Source organism: Amphibalanus amphitrite, unplaced genomic scaffold (genome assembly GCF_019059575.1).
Source record: "Amphibalanus amphitrite isolate SeventyFive unplaced genomic scaffold, NRLGWU_Aamphi_draft 000042F_arrow, whole genome shotgun sequence".
NCBI classification, from domain to species: domain Eukaryota; kingdom Metazoa; phylum Arthropoda; class Thecostraca; order Balanomorpha; family Balanidae; genus Amphibalanus; species Amphibalanus amphitrite.
Window position 1 is genome coordinate 694,008 of NW_024881538.1, and position 21,245 is coordinate 715,252.

The window sequence follows — 21,245 nt, forward strand, 5'->3', positions numbered from 1 at the left end:
AATCGGCCCTTAAAGGAAGGGGCGCGTTAAAAGTGCCTCAAGGGTTCGTCTGATCGCAAAAATAAAGGTCGCAATCGATTCCTCGGGTCCATATCTAGCCGCAGCCTCGGGTTCCAGATGTTTGCAACTTACCCCTTACCCCTTAATCGGCCCTTAAAGGAAGGGGCGCGTCAAAAGGGCCTCAAGGGTTCGTCTGATCGCATAACTAAGGGTCGCAATCGATTCCTCGGGTTAATATCTAGCCGCAGCCTCGGGTTCCAGATGTGTGCAACTTACCCCTTACCCCTTAATCGGCCCTTAAAGGAAGGGGCGCGTCAAAAGTGCCTCAAGGGTTCGTCTGATCGCCAAAATAAGGGTCGCAATCGATTCTTCGGGTCAATACCTAGCCGCAGCCTTGGGTTCCAGATGTGTGCAACTTACCCCTTACCCCTTAATCGGCCCTTAAAGGAAGGGGCGCGTCAAAAGTGCCTCAAGGGTTCCTCTGATCGCAAAAATAAGGGTCGCAATCGATTCCTCGGGTCAATATCTAGCCGCAGCCACGGGTTCCAGATGTGTGCAACTTACCCTTGAGGCACTTTTGACGCGCCCCTTCCTTTAAGGGCCGATTAAGGGGTAAGGGGTAAGTTGCACACATCTGGAACCCGAGGCTGCGCCTAGATATTGACCCGAAGAATCGATTGCGACCCTTATTTTGGCGATCAGACGAACCCTTGAGGCACTTTTGACGCGCCCCTTCCTTTAAGGGCCGATTAAGGGGTAGGGGGTAAGTTGCACACATCTGGAACATCTGGAACTAACAAATTTGAAGTAAGTTAGTACTTACTTATTTTCCACTGCAGCAGGTTAGCACAAATTTGCAGTAAGTTAGTACGATCGCACGGTAACTGCGATCTGAATCTGTCACTAGTTTGACATACGTGACCTTGGTCATTACGGCCTACCTTGGCGGGAAGGCGACGGTGACGCCAGCTTTACCGACCTAGGTGAGTTTATTTATATTATAGCATAGCCTATAGGTAGTTTGGGCGTATTTGACTCTATAGACGCCCAAATTCTTATGCTGTTGATTGATTATTGGGACCAAATTGGGACTGGGAGAAGGGGAGGCAGCCGCAGGTGTCAATTCTGACTTCTGACATGTAAAATGTAGGTACCTAGGTAGTGTAGCAGGCACTTGGTTTGGTAAGACTAAGTACCTATCAACTGCCAAATGCTTTTGGCTCATTAGGCGCCTGTGCCTGAGCCTCTGAGGCTCTTGTAAGTCTGAAATATGGAGTTAAGTGATGGCTAAAGCTGAGGGGGTGATCTAGCATTGATTATTAGGGTGTTGATGCTGACTTGTGAACGACTCAAATTTTTTTTGAGTCGATTCTTTGTTTGAGTCTGAAAATTTGAATCGATTCATCAAATGACTCATGATGTTGAATTTAATTGATTCGAATCAACTCATGACTCATCAAGTTCCTCGATGAAGTGATTCGAATCAACTCATGACTCATCGAAAAACGGTTTGATTCTGAGTCGATTCACGAATCAACTCAGAGTCGTTTACAAGTCTGTTAGAATCACGCTTTATTTAACAATGATAATCTGCCTAGGGACCTTTATGTTCAGGCATTCATCGTTATCGAGCCATATAAATAACTGACTATAACGCGGCTGTGGGCCGAAATGGTTTCAAGCGTGGGTGTAAATGCCACGGCATATTCTTCGTTCTTGAACGCCAACCGCGCCATTGTTGTGAAATCAGTATGCACGCCTCAGCGAACCGAGAACGCTCCATTAAATCATCGCTTAGTGTGGTACGGAGATACGTCCATCGAATCATCTCCAGAAAATGTCACTTTTCGGGCGGCTGACTGCGTCAGAATGCCATCCCGTGCCCGCGAACGTGTCGGTGGGCGGAGAATTTGGCCGGCCTGTTCCGGAGCTGCCCGGCTCTCTGCCGAGGCCAGATGTGAGGGATCGACCCAAGATTGATGAGCTGAGCCCGAGTTGAGTTTAACTCGCCGGCCAAGTAGCGACACTCGGCCGGCGCGCTCGATCTCAGAGAGCTCAAGTGGCAACAGGATGAAGCGGCTCTTAGGTTCATCGCGGCGATTCGTGTTTTATTGGCGCGTCCGATGGCGCCCGGATGGTCAGACCTTTCCGAAGGGCACTCCGGGCGCCGGTGGTCCGATTTAGTGCTCTCCTAACTTTACAGCGGCCTCCTGTCGGGAGCTCATCTCGTTTCCGTTATTAACCGTACCAGCTTGACTGACTCCGTCGACTTTTTGCGATCGTAAAGCAAGCTGCGGAGGGTACTGGGACCAACTGCTTACGATGATAGACGCACAAGTTTTGACATGGCCATTTGGTGACTCTGTGAGGCACGGCTCGTCATTTGGTGAGCTATGCGCAGATCACCAATCATCCGTGGTCCATCATCAGAGGAATGTCACTAATGACTCGGGCCACGCTATCGATTAGCTAGTTCCATTAGCAGTCGTGGGGGAGCGGTGTGCGCCTGACGTCATGAAGTTTCAGCTCACTGGTCACAAACAGACGTAGCAGCGATGTTCGGTTGATTCAAATGTTTGGTATTTACTAATGGCAGGCATTAGGTGCAATGTAATACGGATTCTGAACAGTTTTGAGTCTTGCCATGACACTTGTCAGGACTTGGCAGACAAACTCTCTCGCTCGCAATGTGTTGTGCTCATATGCACACGCCCTGTGGTGTACGCTTGTGTAGTGTGTACGTTCACCTATCGCCCATCAGCCAACACACGTACGTTTCCAGTCTACATCACTCACACACCATTAGGTACACATAACACATCACTCATATACCACATGTCACTCATCGCTCACGGCCCCGCGTTCCGACAGTGCTCATCAACGCGCCAGGTATGCGCCTCATTCAGCGTTACCCGCACTCTTTTCAATAGTGCACCATAACACTTCTGCAGTGGGGGGGGGGGGCACTCCATATCGCCTGTAACGTATCGCCAAGCGCGGCCTACCGATACAGCAGCCCGCCGCCCCTGACGCGTTCGATGGCTAAGTATTCATTACGGCATATGGCCGTCTGTCGTGTGTGCTCATTACCGTAGAGAGATATGGCCATTAGGACGGTGGGTGCCGACCCGCTCGGCTATATTGCTCGTGCCGTGAAGGCGGGGCCGGTCCGGGTGCGTGGTCGACGCTCGATACCCCGACTCGCGTGCGACCGGTAATATGTTTTCCACCTGGAGCCCGAACGCTGCCGGCCTGAAAGTGATTACTGTTTGCTATCACATATGAGGCTGTCCCTGATCACTTCGGCATGAGTGCATTTAATTTACATTTCATAAGGCCCACAATTGGTGCAGCAGTTTGAATTTATAAAGACGCGTCACCGCTGTCCGAGTTTTCGCTTTGTTTCCGGCACGCAATAACAACGAAACGTAATACCTGCAATTTCACTCGCTCGTTGTCTTTGTTCAGTCCGCCTAATATCAGCGAAACACAATGTTGACTCGACAGCTGATAAATTATGATAACGGGTTTGCGTAGGTCTGGCCATTCTTTACTCGCTGTGACAGAATCGTCGCCGCCCCTCCCGGGCTGGTCTTCCGTCCTGTTCGGGCAGCCTCCAAAGGCGTGGCCCCCATAGTTCATCCTGCCATAACCCGGCTCCGTGGAGAGTCTCTTCACCGTCGTCTATTTGGACCTGTCTCCGCCGCCTGACCCCTTCCATCCCAGTCCGCCAGCGCGTCGGCCACGTGCGTCGACTGGTGTCTCTTTTGGCTGCTCTGGCCTCACCACACCTCTGTGCCGGTCCCACATAGCAACAGACTCAGTACCTGACCCCTCCGGACCATCAGACCTCATACCGGCCCCCTGTGGCCTCAGCTCCTTCCTGCGCGGGCGCCGCGGATTTATTAAAACCGTGTCAACTGAGCGTCTCTCTGATTAAGTCGCCGCCGGGGGACGCTGAGACGCCGATGTTATTTGGCAGCCGGCTCCTGGCGCCCCCGGGACGCCGGCCATATGAACCGCCGCCGTGATTTAGCATTGCACCCGGCGGCTTTCGAACCGGTCGGTAATATCAGTGTGAAAATGGCGCCGTGCCCTCGGGGCTGAGAAAGAGACGGTGTGCGAGCCGACGCACTCGGAGAGCTGCGCTCTCAAGCGTGTCGATTTGGTGGTTTGGCAACATTGCGATGCAATGTTGCTTGTGGATTGGAATGCGTTGCATTTCGATGCACACACCATCGCTTCCATTGCAGCATTAGTTTATTCGGTGACTGACTGAAACCGCATTGGGACTGTCTTTGAATAGGAGAATAGCAATGTGTTCCCTCGTGATAACAACTTTTCAATGATCACTTTTTCATGGTTGTGCGGTTTGCTATCCACTTTTACCAATCAAATGTGATGTAATGTGTCTCTCACCACACCAGTTTTCCCACTCTCCCATCCCTTCGCCCGTATCTTACCTGTGTATTCTCTTGTCGACAGCACGAGCGGCTACCAGTGCGCCGTGCTCTATCGACGTGACCGGCACGTGGTGGAGATAAAACTTGGTGAGTGACGGACCCACACCCACACCCACACCCGTACACCTCTCATATTCAGTCACCTGCTCATGGTGCAGAGGTCAGGGGAAGGAAGATAAATGGCGGGGGGTCCTGTGTATGTGAATGTGTATGTGTGTATGTGGTCTGTGGGAGAAAGGTCACGAATATCTCAAAGACAGGAGGTGTGAGCGTGGGGGTCAAGGACGTAAGCATTTCGTCTGCTGATGTCAGTGGAATGCTTCTTGGAAGGAACGGCAATGAAAGGCGATCTAATATGATAAGTGGTAGAGTACCTAGGCGGGTACGGGCCACGGGGTGGCCACACTTCTGTAGGAACTGACTTTGGAGACAATAATTATGATACTTTATTCTACATTATCGTTATTTTAGCGACTGTTCATGAACGTTTTGCTTCTGCCATCTACAATATGTACTTAACCGTTTTAGTTCGCTGGTCGGTCGGTTAGGAATACGCGGAACACATCAAGCAATGTGTATACTGTATCCGTAATAAATTGATGTCCGCTGTTGATTCTATTGAAGCTTTTACCCGCGACGGGTATGGTTGGCCTATTGATCGTAATTTTGTTGACATCTCATCCCTCTCTTCAGGTGATGTAGTGCCCTCGCCCGAGGCCGCCTGCCAGTTCTTTGACGAGACGCGCCACAACTTCACCACGCTAGTCGGTCAGTACTGACTCTCCTGGGGGTAGGGGGCTGCTGGGGGTGGGGGAGTGGGGTCGTGCGCAGACGAGACCAAACTAGGTGGCCTCGGGAGTAGAATGACTCGAATGGAGCTGTTTGATATGATGTGCACGGATCTGCTATGATTCGGAGGAAAATGTGTTTTATACATAAATACGAGTGCATAAAATCACACGATTCACAAAAAAAACATGGATAACATCGCTATTGTAATGCTCACCTAAATGTTATGTGTTCAAACTGATGTGCTGGTGAATTGTTTCACCTTTGGAACCTGTAACATCCTCCTATATGATGCGATTCGATGCAGTCACAAACGCTTATGCTCATTAACTCTGACTTCTGCTGCCGTCGACTCCCAGTATCATCAACACTCTGTCTCCTCTCTGCACGTCTGCACCCTCTAACCGTTTGTATTTGTGTTTCTGAACAGCGGCCTCCCACCCGTCCCACCCGTGCCCGTACCTGGGCCGACACGCGGTCATTGGTGTTCAGCGGGAGGGCCGCCGCGTGCGAGACGCCTGCTCGGGGGCGTTCAGTACCCTGGTGATGGGTTGCCACGCCTCTGATACACTGGAACTGCGCTCAGAGTGTCGCCAGAGGACAGAGAGCTCAGGTGAGAGGGGAGAGAGAGGGGGGGAGAGAGAGAGAGAGAGAGAGAGAGAGAGAGAGAGAGAGAGAGAGAGAGAGAGAGAGAGAGAGAGAGAAAGAGAGAGAGAGGAGATAGGGTTCTTTTGAGAGGAAAGAGGGGCTCAAGTGAGGCACGGACCGGACCAGGTCCAGGCCAAGCCCGGATCACGGACGTGATAGGCTGTGATGGTCAGACTTGACCAAGACATAGACAATGCCAAGCTTGCTTGTGTCTACTTGCTCATTCATACAGTTATCATATTGGGTTTCCACTTTCCAAGTGTAGCCGATGCAACTATTGCACGCCATACAGAAATGACCTATTGGATCTGCAATCCGCATAATGCGTACGGTGGCATTTTTTCCATGTATCTTGCTAAGTGCTAACCCTCCGTACGGCGACTCCTCCCCCCCCCCCAATAAGTGAACAAGGCCATACACTGAATGCATTCGTTGGATGTACGATTACGGGCCGGCACGCGGGCGGATCTTCCCCGAAGCTTTCCCCACGGCCGATGCTGTTCGCTCCGTTCCGGTACTTCCCCCGCCTGCTCCGCTGTATGTAACGCTGTAATGATTTAGCAGCCTACACTCAGCTGCTGACCGGGCCTCTCACACCGTTTTCTCTCTACCGGCAGAGTATCGTTGCCACGGTAGCTGGCAGGAGAACAACACCCACTTTCTGGTGGCCTCTCCTCTGTCGAGGTCATCGCCCTCGGCTCGTCGCGTCTGCTTCATCTCCATGGCAACGGGCGACGGTCTGCACTTCTCCACACTTCAGGAGGCCTGCTACCGGAGCGTGCTACCCGGTCAGGAGGGCAGCCTGGCCTTCAACGTCACCATCAACGGTCAGTGCGAGCTGACTGGCTGCGATAATCGGGACTAGGGCCTGCTTACTTGTCTCTTGGGTCTGGGGTTTAGGAAAGCGAAACTGTAGATAAATATATTCAAATATAAACGATTTATAGGTACGTGTGTGGTGTGGACGATGTGTATTTTATGTATTTTTGTTCAGTGTTTCCAAATGCGGGGCCAGTTGAACAGCAATCAATGCTAAGTGCGTTTGCGTCGTTGGGTGTCCTTATGTATTTCTGTGTGTGTGCACCTCCCTATGCGTATGTGCCTGTGTTTATTTGTTTATGCGTATGTGCCGGTGTGTGTATGCCTGTGTGCCGGGTGCCGCGGTGTGTACTCGCCGGCGCGTGTTTGTGAACTCTGCCTGCGGCGCGGCGGCCGTCCCCCGGGACCGCTCAGCAGACCGGACCCGTCACGGGCTGCAACGTGGCGCTGTTTTTCTCCCCGCTGCCGGCTTATTGGTTGAAAGCCCGCTTTAGCAGCTGCGTCGCCGGAGGCTCAACACCGCGGCTGCTATGCAGATGCGCTCTTTAAAAAGTCGTTTCTCTGTCATGGCGCCTTAAAGAAGTATTAACCGGCAACGTGGAAGCGGTTGTAAAATTTTAGCACACAAGATGCGCGCGAAAGGCGTTCAGATGCTGTGTTCCGAGAGCCGTACGCCACTTAAGGTGATGAGATGCGAAGTGCTCAGGGATGCTATATGGGAGATCGGGTAGCATTAAATTGAGAAGGAAGCCACTTTACTGTACACCATACGGCGATGAATGTTGCATTCGTTTAATAACGTTACAAGTGGGACTTTATATTGAACTATAAAAGTTAAATGAAAAGTGACCTTTGTGGTAGTTTATATGAAATGAAACGATGCATTTCTGTGCAATGTGCTTACGCGTTGTGGTTACTTTTACTTGTCCTTAGGTCGGTATCTTCTTATTCATAAAACGTGTTTTCTGTTATCGCATAAAGTTAAAATTAGATGTCCCTACATACACCCAGAACGACGGTACTGATGAAGATTTTTCACTGACCACCAGCCTCCCCCCCCCCTCCCACACACACGCACACATGCCACCGAAATCCGCCTGTCCACAGTATGGTAACTCTACATACAACGCGTAACCACGCTGTTATTCATTTTCGCCTTATCCGTTTGACGGAGAGGTAGCCACATGTGGAGGCTCATTACTAAAGCCGGGCGGATGAAGCCACCGCTCGAGTGTGCTCCCGCTCTGCGGCTCTGTCAAGTGTCTAATTGGACGTTAGGTTGCGGCATAATTAGTTTACCCGGCCCGGTGGCTGGCAGGCTGGCTGGCCTTTCCAACATTATCTTCCGATGGTTGATGCAGGTTGTGTTCAACAGATTAAACACATTACATTCCTTCAGCTGAATTATACATATAATCCCGGCCAGAGTTGAGAGTTCTACGCATGTTCGCCTTTCTTCACTTCGTGTGATGAAATCATGTAAATAATGCACCCAGGATCGGCGACACCAATGTCTTTCAATTGAAGCCAGTTTCCAACATTGTGAAGGGAAATCCTTAGGTGACGATACTTAACATAATTGCTGTCTCACCGCAACTGAACAAAATTACGAGGCTTTTTTCCACTAGGAAAGTGCCAATCAGCTCTGCCGAAAGCCTTGATTCTTACCCGGTTCATTCAGCTTGACAGGTCACGTCCTTTGACCCCGTTCTGACCCGTATGGTCAGATCTAACTATATGGCCCGTTATCTGACCACAGATGGCATCCTATTACTGACCTGTTGATGTCAGTTACCAATTGCTGACCTGGCCTCTTACTCTTGGTCTTCACCTCTCACCTCTGGCCTGTAAAGACCACCTACAGACCGCTGGCGAACTCGGACATGTGCCCTGTCCCCCTCATGGTACTGTCGAGCGGAGGCCTGTGGCTGTTGGCCCCTGCTCTGTCTCGCTCGGGCGACTGTCGAGTGGGTGCCACTGACCTCTGACCCCTGCCCTGTCCCCCTCAGGCGACTGTCGAGCGGAGGCCACTGACCGTTCACTTTGACCTCTGACCTGACCTGTGACCCCTGTCCCCCTCAGGCGACTGTCGAGCGGAGGCCTGTAGCCGTTGAACGCTGACATGACCTCTGACCTGTAACCCCTGCCCTGTCCCCTCAGGCAACTGTCAAGCCTGTGACTTACGAACCCTGCCCCGTTCTCCCTCAGGCGACTGTCAAGCGGAGTCCTCTGACCACTGACGTGACCTCTGACCTGTGACCCCTGCCCTGTCCCCTCAGGCGACTGTCGAGCGGAGGCCTCTGACCACTGACATGACCTCTGACCTCTGTCCCCTGCCTTGTCCCCTCAGGCAACTGTCGATCGGAAGTCTGTAAACGCTGACATGACCTCTGACCTGTGACCCCTGTCCTGTCCCCTCAGGTGACTGTCGAGCGGAGGCCGCTGACCGTTCACTTTGACCTCTGACCTGACCTGTGACCCCTGCCCTGTCCCCCAGGCGACTGTCGAGCGGAGGCCGCTGACCGTTCACTTTGACCTCTGACCTGACCTGTGACCCCTGCCCTGTCCCCCCAGGCGACTGTCGAGCGGAGGCCGCTGACCGTTCACTTTGACCTCTGACCTGACCTGTGACCCCTGCCCTGTCCCCCAGGCGACTGTCGAGCGGAAGCCGCTGACCGTTCACTTTGACCTCTGACCTGTAACCTCTGACCTGTAACCCCTGCCCCTGTCCCCCTCAGGCGACTGTCGAGCGGAGGCATCCACCAGCGGCTCGCGGTCGGCGGCTGCGGTGACCGCCGTCAGCTGGCTACTGCTCCTGGCGCTGCTACCCCTCTTCTCAGCACGGTGATAGGTCAGAGGGAGACGGACACCGCCAGTGAGGGTCAGGGATACCGCCCGGCACCAGGACAGTGTGCCTCCCGGCGACAGGACAGTGTACCGCCCGGCGCCGGGATAAAGCACCGCTCCAGCGTCAGTGTTTGGCCTGGTGAGCTGGACGGCCCTCCAGCCCCAATGTTGGCCAGGGGAGCTACATAGACAGCGCTCCCGTGCCAGTGATAGACTCTGTAGGGAGGACGAACTCCTGACGCTGGTTTGGATCGACCACCTGGCTCGTATGGTGTCAGAGCGAGCTGGACGAAGGCACCGGGTTATCACGGATATCGCCGCGCCCTGACAACAGAACTGCTGACCGCCGCTCCACGGTTCCAGAACAGATGGGTAATGGCGGGACAGTTGGCTGGCCACTCCCTGATGCTGTGGGCTGCTAACAGACAGCAAAACGGACTCCCTAACACCAGGAGCCCCTCAGGCCCCAGACATCCTGCTGCGTGGTGTCGTGGTGCGCCGTGTACCACACCCATCGTGCTGGTCCCGCAGCGGTAGCGGACAGGGGCAGGTATTTTTCTATATATGCGTGAGACCGCCGGCGCGGCCGTGTGATGCGATGGAGCAGGTGCTCTCTGTGATCGGACGGAGCGAGCTAGTGCCGCTCCCGTAGCCAGTATGTGGATGAACGAGTGATTTGTGTGAGCACGTACTACACGGTACATAGGCCGGATGCAGTGGTTAGTCATACGACACTATAATGAGATGGAGCTTGGATAGTCATCTGATCTGCCCACGTCACTGGATAAATTGGTGGTAAGCGGAGATTATTGCTTTGTGATTTGTTTTCTAAATGATCCCACATTTGTTCTCCCGTGAAGTTCAGACAAGTTGTTTAGAAACCTTCAAAAAAGGTACAGTCACTCGATTTTTCTCAAGTTTGTCTGTCTTGGCAGATCAAGCAATGCCAGAGCAAGCTTACGAACACACAAATTTGATCAGGATCGGACGATTGGACACTTCTAAAAAGAGATCTTTCGTGCTTCCCGGAAATTCACCGGAGAACAGAAGTGGGGTTTAAAAAAAGGTGTCGAATTGGTACGTTTCTGAAGCTCCCGGAAGGTAGGCGTCGCGACTGTGGCTGATTTCTTGAGACGTGGGATTTGCGGATGCATCACTGAGGCAACTGGGGGTACTGAGGAGTTCTGAGTTACTGAGACAACTGTCACCGCCGTGACTGCGAGGATAACGTGTGCTGGCCGGGTCAGAATCGGTTGGTGTTCGCTTGTGTCGAGTGTTGCCTGCTATAAGCGACTGTGTGTGTATGTGTTTGTGTGTGCGCTCGTCACTAGACTGCAGTCTGGGATCTCACGGCGCCGTGGGCTGCTCGGCCGGTGTGCCGGTCTGCCGCGCGGCTCGTGCCGGTACAAAGAGGCCCGCGCGCCGGCACACGGCCCCCGCTGCTCTCTCTCCGGGCAGCTGCCCCCGCCGCTCTGCTCAGGATTCAGCGGCCCGGCGGCTGCGCGGACCAGCTCCCGTGGACAGCTGCGGCGGCTGCGACTCCGGCCGAGTTAGAATGGCAGTGTGGCGCGGGCTGTAGCGCCGCAGAAGTGTTATCTGCGGTGTTGTTTTTCTTTCAGCAGTCATTTATTTACCAGTATCGACGTTCAGTGGCACTGATATCATCACCAAGTTTATCTAGTTTTCTGGAGTCGCCTTTGTTTTTCTGTGTCTGGTCTTTTTTAAATAACTTTGCTGTGCTCTTGCTTATATCGGTAAACCAAGATGGCTGGATCATTCGTCCAAGCCTAACGATCGTTTTACACGTGTTTTCTTATCAGTGATTTCCGGTTACTATACCGCTGTCTTGTGCCATTGTTAAGATATCCTCATTGTTAACCATACTTACTCATGCATACAAAGACGTTTTGAATATATCTCAAAGCGGAGTAAATCGACTTTGACTTGCTATGGTTTTAATGAGAATAGAGTGGTTGGCAGTGGCACCGGTGGCAAGTATGCCAACCCAACATTGTTAGCCCAAAGTAACGTGGCCGCGGTATACAGCGCCTGCGGGCTGTGTTTCGCCAGGTCTTCGGAATTTAATTTAAGGAGGGCCCTGGGTAACCATCTACCGAGTCTAGGGGATCAGGAGCCTGGAAGATATGCCTCCTTAGTTAGTGCACCAAGCTGTCTCTAAGAAATGAACGGAGAAGTGAGGCCGGTGCCCTCTGACTTCCCCTGCCGGCGTCGCCATACGATCCATACGATCCCAGGTGTAGAAACCGGGAGGTACGGACGCCCTCCGACTACCCGCAACAGCTCCGTCCCGGGAGTACCGTCCACCCGGTCTTCCCCGCGGCGGAGCCGTCACCCTGTTTGGTCTCGGGTCTGCTATTGCCTGGGCCACTGACCATTAGCGCAGTTATCGGTGTATTATACTGGCGGCGGCACTTAAATGCGTCGCGGGGGACTTTGGCCGCTATATATCAGCAGGGCGGATGGACGGGCGGACGCGAGGGGGCGGTCAGTGGATGGTGCTGCCGGGAGCCGCAGAGACCATCCCTCAGGGGGGGGGGGGCACAGGACGCCGATATGCGATGTGACCAGCCAGCACACAGAGTGACCGGTGGTGTAGCTGGTCGAATTGACGGAGCTGCTCGACAAGTCTCTTGAGTCTGGAGCAATAACTGCGTCATGGTGCTAGCCGCTACGCAGTCTGCTTTTCATTTGTTACTGAATGAAACACATAAATTAATACTTGACGAGGTAATTTCCGGATCAAATCAAGGGGTTTCCGCAGAATAATACTTCGTAATTTGGGTTTCTCAGTACCATATTCAGGTGCCGTAATTTCGTTGTACAGTCTTGTATGAACGTCAAGATTATTTTTCACCGGTGCAACACCGTTCGTATGTAGTTGAAAGACTTTCCTGGGCGCGAACTCAATTAGTGGCATTTGTCGAAGCAGGCCGGAGCACTTTGATCGTCGGAGGAGCGGCGTCTAAAAGCGTCCCCGGCAGTATGTAGGTACTGAATTATGGCGTCGGTTTCCGGAGAGGCTAAATCAGCGACGCCTGGGCTGCGAGCGACACTCGGACTGTGAGTTATTCGGTGGGCGTAATGGAACGACACGGATTCTGCACACTAGTCGCCGGCTCAAACAGGCTCGAATTGGGCACACGGTAGTCTCCGACTTACATAGACCGGAGTATCCTTCACAGCAGCAGTCGCCGAGTCAGGCAGGGCTCGGCATGTGGACGCTTTTAGGAACCAATGAAATACACAAAGGAACTGAAGCGTAGCCTTTATTAGAGACTTAGCTCGTTAATCTGCCATCTTCCATCAGGGCTGGGCAGCATGCCCGAGAGTTGCATTGCATACTTGGCACATTAACGCTGTTTTTCGCACCCTTTTTCAGATGATCATGCTCCAACGAGATCAACTAAGATCTATGCTTAGACTATAAAAGCCAATCGTTGAATTCAAATCAATGGTGTACTATGCGACTATTGATTGAATTGCGAAGGTGGGACCGGCAGATAGGTACTCACTTGGAGCGGAGATGGCAGTCGCTAGGAGACACCTGACGACTTCCGAAAAAGCTCAACCGGCCGAAACGTTTTTCTAGCAGACATCTCAAATCAAGCCAAGGATAAAAGTCAAAACAACTATAGCATCCGTGAGGTCACACCATTTAAGGAAATATCCAAAGGCATATAACGTTATGTTAATACAAGTAAAGTACAAGTAGGTAAGTTATCTATTGCGCAAAACTCTGAACTCCAAGCACTGGCTTTCACAGAGAAGTTACGCTACGTAGCTCTCAGCCACTACGCGATATTTTAGAGCTGTGTGTTCCGAACCGGGCTAGCCCGTCACGACTGTGTCAGAACGGTGGGGCGGTAGGCGGCGCATATCAAGTTGAGCTCTGGCGTCCCACGGCTGATGCCGCAGCCCGACGCAGCATATTTACCTCAGCTCTGGCCTTGTGGTGTGTGTATCCGGCGGAAAATCATATTTCCGCTAACTGCAGCCACAGGGCGGCGACTGGCGGCGGGTAGCTACGACTTACGAGTCTTTTCTGAACTGGAGAGACATTTCACGCGGAACACACGGTTATACTACACCGTTTTGCGTTAGCTTTAAACCATTGGACAAAACATTTGTACACATTCGCCATGTAGGTGGCGCTACAAATGGGCGGTTGGTCACAAAGAATCACCATTGAGCAAAACTATTCGGCGGTCCTCCTCTACAACTCGGCGTTGAGCGAATGGTTCAAACTTCAACATTGTGAAAAACAAATCGTCAATGGTCGAAAATATTCGCCATATGCCAAGCTAGCCCACTAAATGCCGAAGTCTGGCGAAGTGTCAAACCGTTTTGCACATCGCTCATTTCAGTGTTCAATCTGTTTTGCTGAATAGCTAAAATGAGACACACAACGCCGGAATAGTTGTGCTCAATGTCGATTGTCGAAATGGCTCCCCAAACAGTTATGGCGAATGGTTGAATTCAAATGCAAAAAGGTGTAGTAGACGGGGTAGAGATGCCCGGGTTGACCCACCTATCCTGGTCAGAAAACCATCGTCATTCGTCAATCCGTTTCTTTTGCGAAGATGTTCATTTTCGTGTACCTATATGGGCTATTATGGCACATCCAATAACATATCCTTGGTATGCACACTGCCGGATTCAAGGCATTTGTGGGCAAATGCCTGTGGGTAAATGGAATACGTGCATTACGTGCATTTGGGCCAAATGCACCCTCCCAGCGCCTGAAAACGATGAAAATATATCGTTTTTGTAGAACAGTAGGAAAACTAAGCAATTTTTATTTGGAAAAGTCTGCTTATTGCCTGCTTGCATGCACTTGTTGGAAAAGCTGAATAGCACAGCAGTTCGAAAGAAATTGAAACCGAGGATGTTTCTTGATTTTGGAAAAAAAATTGGGGTAGCACCCCTCCCCCGTAGCGTCCGAGACCACCTTTCCGGATCCGGCTATGGATGTGGGATTCAACATTGATGCGCTATGCATCCAATTCCGCTAGGTCACTTATTAGCCATGGTTGATTTCAGTTTATCTACATTTTGTCCAAACATCTTCTTAGACCGTAGAGGCTTGTGATTTCATAAATTAAATGTGTTTTTCTTACATAGGTATTACGAACATTGCATAGCTTCTTCTCTGAATCTAAAATATGATGTGCACTTTTTGGGGAGCAAAATATCAAACAGTTAGACATACTAACTACAACGCCACGTCGTGACGTCACGTCAGTCCAACAGCTGAACCAACCCACGTCACGCCAGTTCCCACAGCTGTGTCGGCCCACAGTGCAGAGCCGCGGCCCGGGCCGGCGCGGCGGATGGCACGATTAACGCCTCCCGGCCGCGGCAAACTTGCCGAGCTGCCAACTTGTGACGGCCTCCGATTACTGGCGTCGGCTTCAGTAACGACCCGGCCAATTAGAGATGAGGCCGCGGAAATCCGAGCGACGCCCAGCTGCCGGCCGAGACTGGGTGAGGGTGGAGAGAGAGAGAGAGAGAGAGAGAGAGAGAGAGAGAGAGAGAGAGAGAGAGAGAGAGAGAGAGAGAGAGAGAGAGAGAGAGAGAGAGAGAGAGAGAGAGAGAGAGAGAGAGAGAGGAAAAGAGAACGGACAACGCGGAGATACGAAGAGAAGAGGTGTGCCGTGGCATGGGGCCATATTTGTGAGGACAGGTCAGGAAAGGGCGAGATTGGCTCGGTTCTGAAGCATTGTGAGGTAGGTCAGGAACTGGTGCGTAGTTAGTTCTTGTTAGATACTTGTTTTTTTTATACACCGGCGACAAGAACAGCATTTTGAACAGGCTGCCACTAAGGGGCTTAATGGCAACCAGATTAGTGAATACCTTCTCATCAATTTTTCTCTCTCCCTCTCTCTCTCTCTCTCTCTCTCTCTCTCTCTCTCTCTCTCTCTCTCTCTCTCTCTCTCTCTCTCTCTCTCTCTCTCTCTCTCTCTCTCTCTCTGTCTCTCTCTCTCTCTCTCTCTCTCTCTCTCTCTCTCTCTCTCTCTCTCTCTCTCTCTCTCTCTCTCTCTCTCTCTCTCTCTCTCTCTTTCTTTCTCTCTCTCTCGCATAGCACGCACTGGTCAGTGACCGGTGCGTTGGTCAGCCGTTCAGCCGTCCTCAGCACCGTGCTCCCATACAGCCCAGTCTGACGGGGCCAATGTCCTGCGGCCACCGTCTCTCCCCCTTCCGGCCTCTCTCGGGTGTCCAGTCTGTCTTAAAAGTACCGCGCAAAGTGACGGTGGATCCATCAAGCCTGACCGAGGAAGGGCCTGCTGAATTTGAAAGTCACCGAAGCAATTGACATCCTCGTCCATTCCCCAGGTCAATTGTTTCGGTGACTTTCAAATTCAGCAGGCCCTTCCTCGGTCAGGCTTGATGGATCCACCGTCACTTTGCGCGGTACTTTTAAGACAGACTGTCCATCACCGTCCTTCCGGCGGTCGGCCCGGTGCGTTGTTACGGTTAGTGGCCCGGGGTGAGGCTCTGAATGCTCCCCTCACCCCATGTCATCGCCCCGGCCGCCAGCCGGCGCCGCGCCGGTCGGAAGGAAAGGAGAGCGCAGGGTCGGTGTCACTTCTGGCTAGCCCAGGGGGACTGGTGCGGTCTGGCACTCTGCGGCCGGTGATCCTGGTGCATTGCTCAGCACAGGACAGGACAGTGTCTTTCTGAAAGAGTCGCTATCTAATTCATTGCATCATTTAACACGCTGTTGAGTTCAGGCTATACGTTCGACACTAACTCAGTGGCAAGCGGGTCACTCAACAGAACAGTCGGAAGAACAACACAACACAGTCCAAGTGGTATACCGGCGAGAAACGGTGACCTTGTTGGGTCACTGAACAATGAACATTGAACCGGCAGGCAACACTAGCGTGCGTCTCGGCAGTTGAATCTGCATCCGTGCAGCTGCATTGTCCGGCTCATAAAGGCGGCTGAGTTATGCTGCCGTTTATGAATGCGTTCCGTCTCTCTCGCCAGCGACAACAGATGGCAGCGACAACAGATATTATCGAAGAGAAGAGCTCATCGTTACATAAAGACTTACGTATTTTTTAATGACGCACTCAACGGCGCAATTTTTAAGCGTCTATCTGCAGTCGTTTTCAAGATAATCATCAAGTTCTGCAGGACTATTTTCTCTCCGCCGCGCATGCCTTCAAGGCTCAAGTCTCCCCCTCCCAACCGCCGTCGGTTGCCATGGTGACCAGCCCCTATGGGTCCCGGCCGGCGCCCGAGACGCCGGTAGCGGCCGGCTAACAACAATGCCGGCCGACCCTCGTCCCCTGCCCCGGCGGCCCGCTCGGCGCGGCCGTCGCGCGGGCTGGCGTGCTCGGCGCGCGAGGGGACATGGGAGCAGCGAACAGCTGACTGCTCCCGGCACTGGGACCCCTCACGGGTCTCGCCGTGTAGAGTGCCAAACACCTGTCATCAACCATCGACGGGACGACCAAATTGCTCCTGCCTGTGCATACGACCTGGCATTTCTGATGGAGGTGCGTGACCGGCTGAACAACAACACGGCTCGGGAAGTCGCCGAGACTATCCGGCGCAGTCTTCCCGCCCATGTCATCCGCCGTCATAATCGGCCACGCCCCCTCAGCCCAGTGGACGGGGCACATGGCCGGCCCGCTCGACAGACTCAGCGCCAGTCTAACCGGCCGACCGACCCGCCCAAATTACTCATCGGCTCCCTGAATATTCAAAGCCTGAAGCCCAAAATTCAGGAGCTGACGTTTGAGCTCAATCGTCACAACTACGACGTCATGCTTCTGGCTGAGACCTGGCTGCGCTCGACCACCCCGAACCGCCTCCTGGTCATTCCAGGATATACGCTTTGTCGTGTGGACCGCCCAGATGGTAGCGGTTACGGCGGTGTCGCAATTATCACCAAGGCTAAAATCACGTCAACCCGACTCAAGATCCCGGGCAGTGGGAGCCCTGCCAGCAGCCTGGAGTCACTGTGGGCGCTGCTAAAGCTTGAACAGGGCCGGCAGCTGATTATCTGCTCCCTGTATCGGCCACCCCGACACAGTGAGGCTGCTCTGGTTGCCGACTTCATGGACCTCGAGGCCCAACTGCAACGAGTTATAATCGATTACCCCAGTGTTCCGCTTGTCATCTGCGGCGACCTCAACTGTGATTTATTGAAAGAGCCTAATTTCCGCGCGCGTCAACACCTAAGCAGCTTCCTATCAAATTACTCATTAGATCAATTAGTGACAACTGCAACATTTTCCTCCGGCTCGCTCCTGGATGTGTGTATTGTTAACAACCGTGAGCTCGTTTGCGACACCCGTGTTAAATATTGTCACTTCAGTCCTCACAAACTTATCGATGTCGTTGTGAATGTGCCGAAACTGCGTCAAAAGCCCACTGTTATCTCGTCTCGCTCTTTTAAGCGTTTAGATCACCCTGCACTGCATCATGACTTACTCGATGTTGACTGGGATTATGTATTCTCCGCCGAAACCGTCAGTGATAAGTGGGATGCTTTCTTGTCTTTCTTCGTACCTGTTTTCGATGCCCATGCCCCAATTAAGCGTGTGTCTATCCGTAACCCGACTGCTCCTCCCGTCTCCGTCGCCACTCGAGATCTCATGTCCCAACGTCGCGCTGCGCTCCGCCATTTAGGCCGCAACTCGAGCGAGTACAAAACCCTTAACCGCTCTGTCCGGGCGGCTTTGCGTCGCGACCGGCGGGTGGAACTACAGAGGGAAATCGGGGAACGGGGCCCCAACAAAGTTTGGCAATGTATCAGGTCGGTGGTTGCCGGTAAGAAGGATGGTCCTGATGTTCAGCCTGACCTATCTGCCAATGACTTAAATTCTTTCTTTGTATCCGTCGGTCCTCGTGTCGCTGCCGAGATCCGAGCCCAAAACGCACCTACCGATTTGAATGTACGTCTTACCCGTGTTGGCGCATGCAGTTTTCAACTTCGAGAAATCACACTTGCCGAGCTTGAGCGGACGATTTTCAGTATGCGTAGCTCGGGTGCTTGCGGTACCGACAGTGTCTGCGTTCGCATGCTGAAAGCCGGATTCCGAGCTATTGGTGGCGTCATCCTGCATATTATCAATACCTGCTTAATTCAATCCGACATCCCCGATTCATGGAAACATTCCATAGTTCACCCTCTGTTCAAATCCGGCAATCCTTCAGACCCCGCAAACTTCCGGCCCATTTCCCTGGTTCCTGTAATCATGAAAGTGGTTGAGCGCATTGTCCATCAGCAGCTCTACATCTACCTCTCTCACAATCACCTGCTGGCATCCTCACAGCACGGCTTCCGCCCCCGGCACTCTACTGAAACCGCGTTGTTGTCCGTCACTGAACGCATCCTGGCCGCCACCGACAGGGGGGAGATCTCAATGCTATGCCTTCTCGACCTTAGTAAATGTTTTGACGTGATAGACCACGAGCTTCTGATGCAAAAACTTATGCTGCACGGTATCGAAATTTCCTGGTTCGCCGCCTATCTTCATGGACACACCCAGAGCGTGTCGTTGAAAAATGGGTCCGGAAGTAGAGTGCTGTCTCGGCCTCTTCCTAATACCATGGGTGTCTTCCAGGGCTCTGCGTTAGGTCCGTTACTTTTCACCATCTTCTCTAACAACCTATCGCTGTACGCGGGTGATGCAGTAGTCTTTCAATATGCCGACGACACCCAAGTATTGGTTAGCGGTCCTGCCAGGGACCTTGGAGTTCTCATCTCGCGCATGGAGGTTTCGCTCGCGTCACTCAACGAATGGTTCTGCGCTAACGCCCTGAAGGTCAACGCCAGTAAAACACAGCTCATTGTCTTCGGCAGTCGTCAAAATTTACGCAAATTGCCAGATTTCAGGGTATCGTTCCGTGACGCAGCGTTGCAGCCGTGCGCGCAGGTGGGGAACCTGGGCGTCACTTTTGACAGTACTCTATCCTGGGACGCTCACGTCTCCGAACTCAGTCGCCGGTGTACGGGACTGTTGATCGGTCTCTCCCATGCGCGCCACAGTCTCCCGGATGGCATCATTAGAACGCTCGTGACAGCACTCGTTATATCACGCATCCAGTACTGCCTCTCAGTTTATGGCAATGGGTCCCAAAAAAATTTCGATCGTCTCCAAAAAATTTTGAACTTCGCTGCTAGAGTCATTTTCGGTCGCCGTAAATTTGCCCATGTCTCTGACCTGCGAAAAAAGCTCGGGTGGCTGTCCCCGCGTCATATGGCTGATTACCAAACCCTTGTTATCGCCCACAAAGCCATTCAGCGCGGCGAACCCGAGGAATTGGCAACCATGTTCGTCACAAACAGCGCTGTCCGGGAGAGACACTCCAGGCAAGACCACCTCTTTCACCTTCCGCGACCACGGCTGGAAACGGGTAGGCGGCGGTTCGGCTATCGAGCCGCTGCTCTACTCAACAGTCTCCCAACTCAGCTGTCGCAGCTGTCTCCCGCCCGCTTTGCCCGATCTGTTAAAGCCGCGATAGTGGACGGGGCATCAACTGATCGTCGCTGACCAACGGGTTGGTGGGTGGGTGAGTTGTACCTGTGGCACTACGAAAGTGTCTCAGTCCGTGCTTTGACGTGAGTGAATGTGTGAATGCTGTGAATGTTTAGATTAGTAACCGCGGATACGGATTCTGAGCAGTAATCGCCACGCACTTTTAGAATGTGGATCGCTCATGATTGTTCAATACAATGGCGTGTATTAACGGTCCCTGGATGGACGGCCAGGGGCCATTCGTCAGGCACAGCACCGGCAGCGGATATAAGACTACGGATTTAAACTCGGTATGCATTGTGATGGGTGATGTGTGGGCTCCTTTTTCTGCGGTGGGCATGTTGCTAGTGAGATGAAACGGGTTGGTGGCACGCCTGTTCTTGTGTAAGGTATATAATTCATTATTTAGTCGATTTTTTTTATTCAAATGTGATTTTCTGTTATGTAAATCTTGAGATTTTTCTCCTTATTTGTGTTAGGTATTCCTCCACATAATTTACACAAAAAAAATGTGAAATGTTTATGTAGAATTCAGCAGAACAAACTAAAAGGTTCCTTTTATCAGCTCCCCATGGATGCCTTTGTCATAAGCAAATACACGCAAACAAATGTATATACTTGGCATATAATCAAACTACCAAGGTCAAAGTTCATCAGCGCTCATCCCTTTATCTGATTGGTTATGTTGTCTTTGCACATTTGTTGTTTGGATTTAGGAATGTTAGCTGTGTGCTAACTACATTCATTTTTTTATGAAGGAAAGAGCACGCCAATCGAAGACTGGATATTCTGCACCGTCTTTTGTGCATAAATATTGTAACTTGTTTTATACGCAGAAAGCATCTTGGTCTGATTGTAATGAGATACTTAGCTCAACAATTCAACGCACATCAATAAGATCTTTAAGAACTACTGACTACTCACCTGAACATTACCATACGAGATACTCAGAGCAACTAAATAATGCAGCATTGCTCCCGGCTTCCGCACTGTTGGTGTTCATACCAGGGAGCAAATAAAATATGCAGAACTCTGTCTTTTAGCTCGGTAGTGTGGGCCTTGAACTTCAGCACTCGTCCGTGTAAGTCCCTGAGTGTCGGACAGCCAGGTCATGGACCGGAAGAGTTCCCGGATGTGGGTCTCGCGACACGGGTGCTGCCCA

The 21,245-nt window shown here is 52.1% G+C and overlaps 1 protein-coding gene across 3 annotated transcripts in view; it reads left to right on the forward strand.

The window, feature by feature from the left end:
* Window positions 1–11,499, forward strand: part of LOC122376299 — a 73,239-nt gene extending 61,740 nt beyond the window's left edge. Inside the window, exons 8-12 of one of the 3 annotated variants that reach the window (XM_043356102.1) lie at window positions 4,486–4,550; window positions 5,157–5,231; window positions 5,683–5,865; window positions 6,518–6,727; window positions 9,458–11,499. In XM_043356102.1, coding sequence (XP_043212037.1) covers window positions 4,486–4,550; window positions 5,157–5,231; window positions 5,683–5,865; window positions 6,518–6,727; window positions 9,458–9,567 — 643 coding nt within the window. In that variant the 3' untranslated portion in view covers window positions 9,568–11,499. Of the gene's footprint in view, window positions 1–4,485; window positions 4,551–5,156; window positions 5,232–5,682; window positions 5,866–6,517; window positions 6,728–8,728; window positions 8,782–8,998; window positions 9,046–9,457 lie in introns of those variants that run through there. The other 2 variants (XM_043356112.1, XM_043356110.1) reach the window with 2 other exon arrangements.
* The last annotated feature ends 9,746 nt before the right edge of the window (window positions 11,500–21,245 follow it).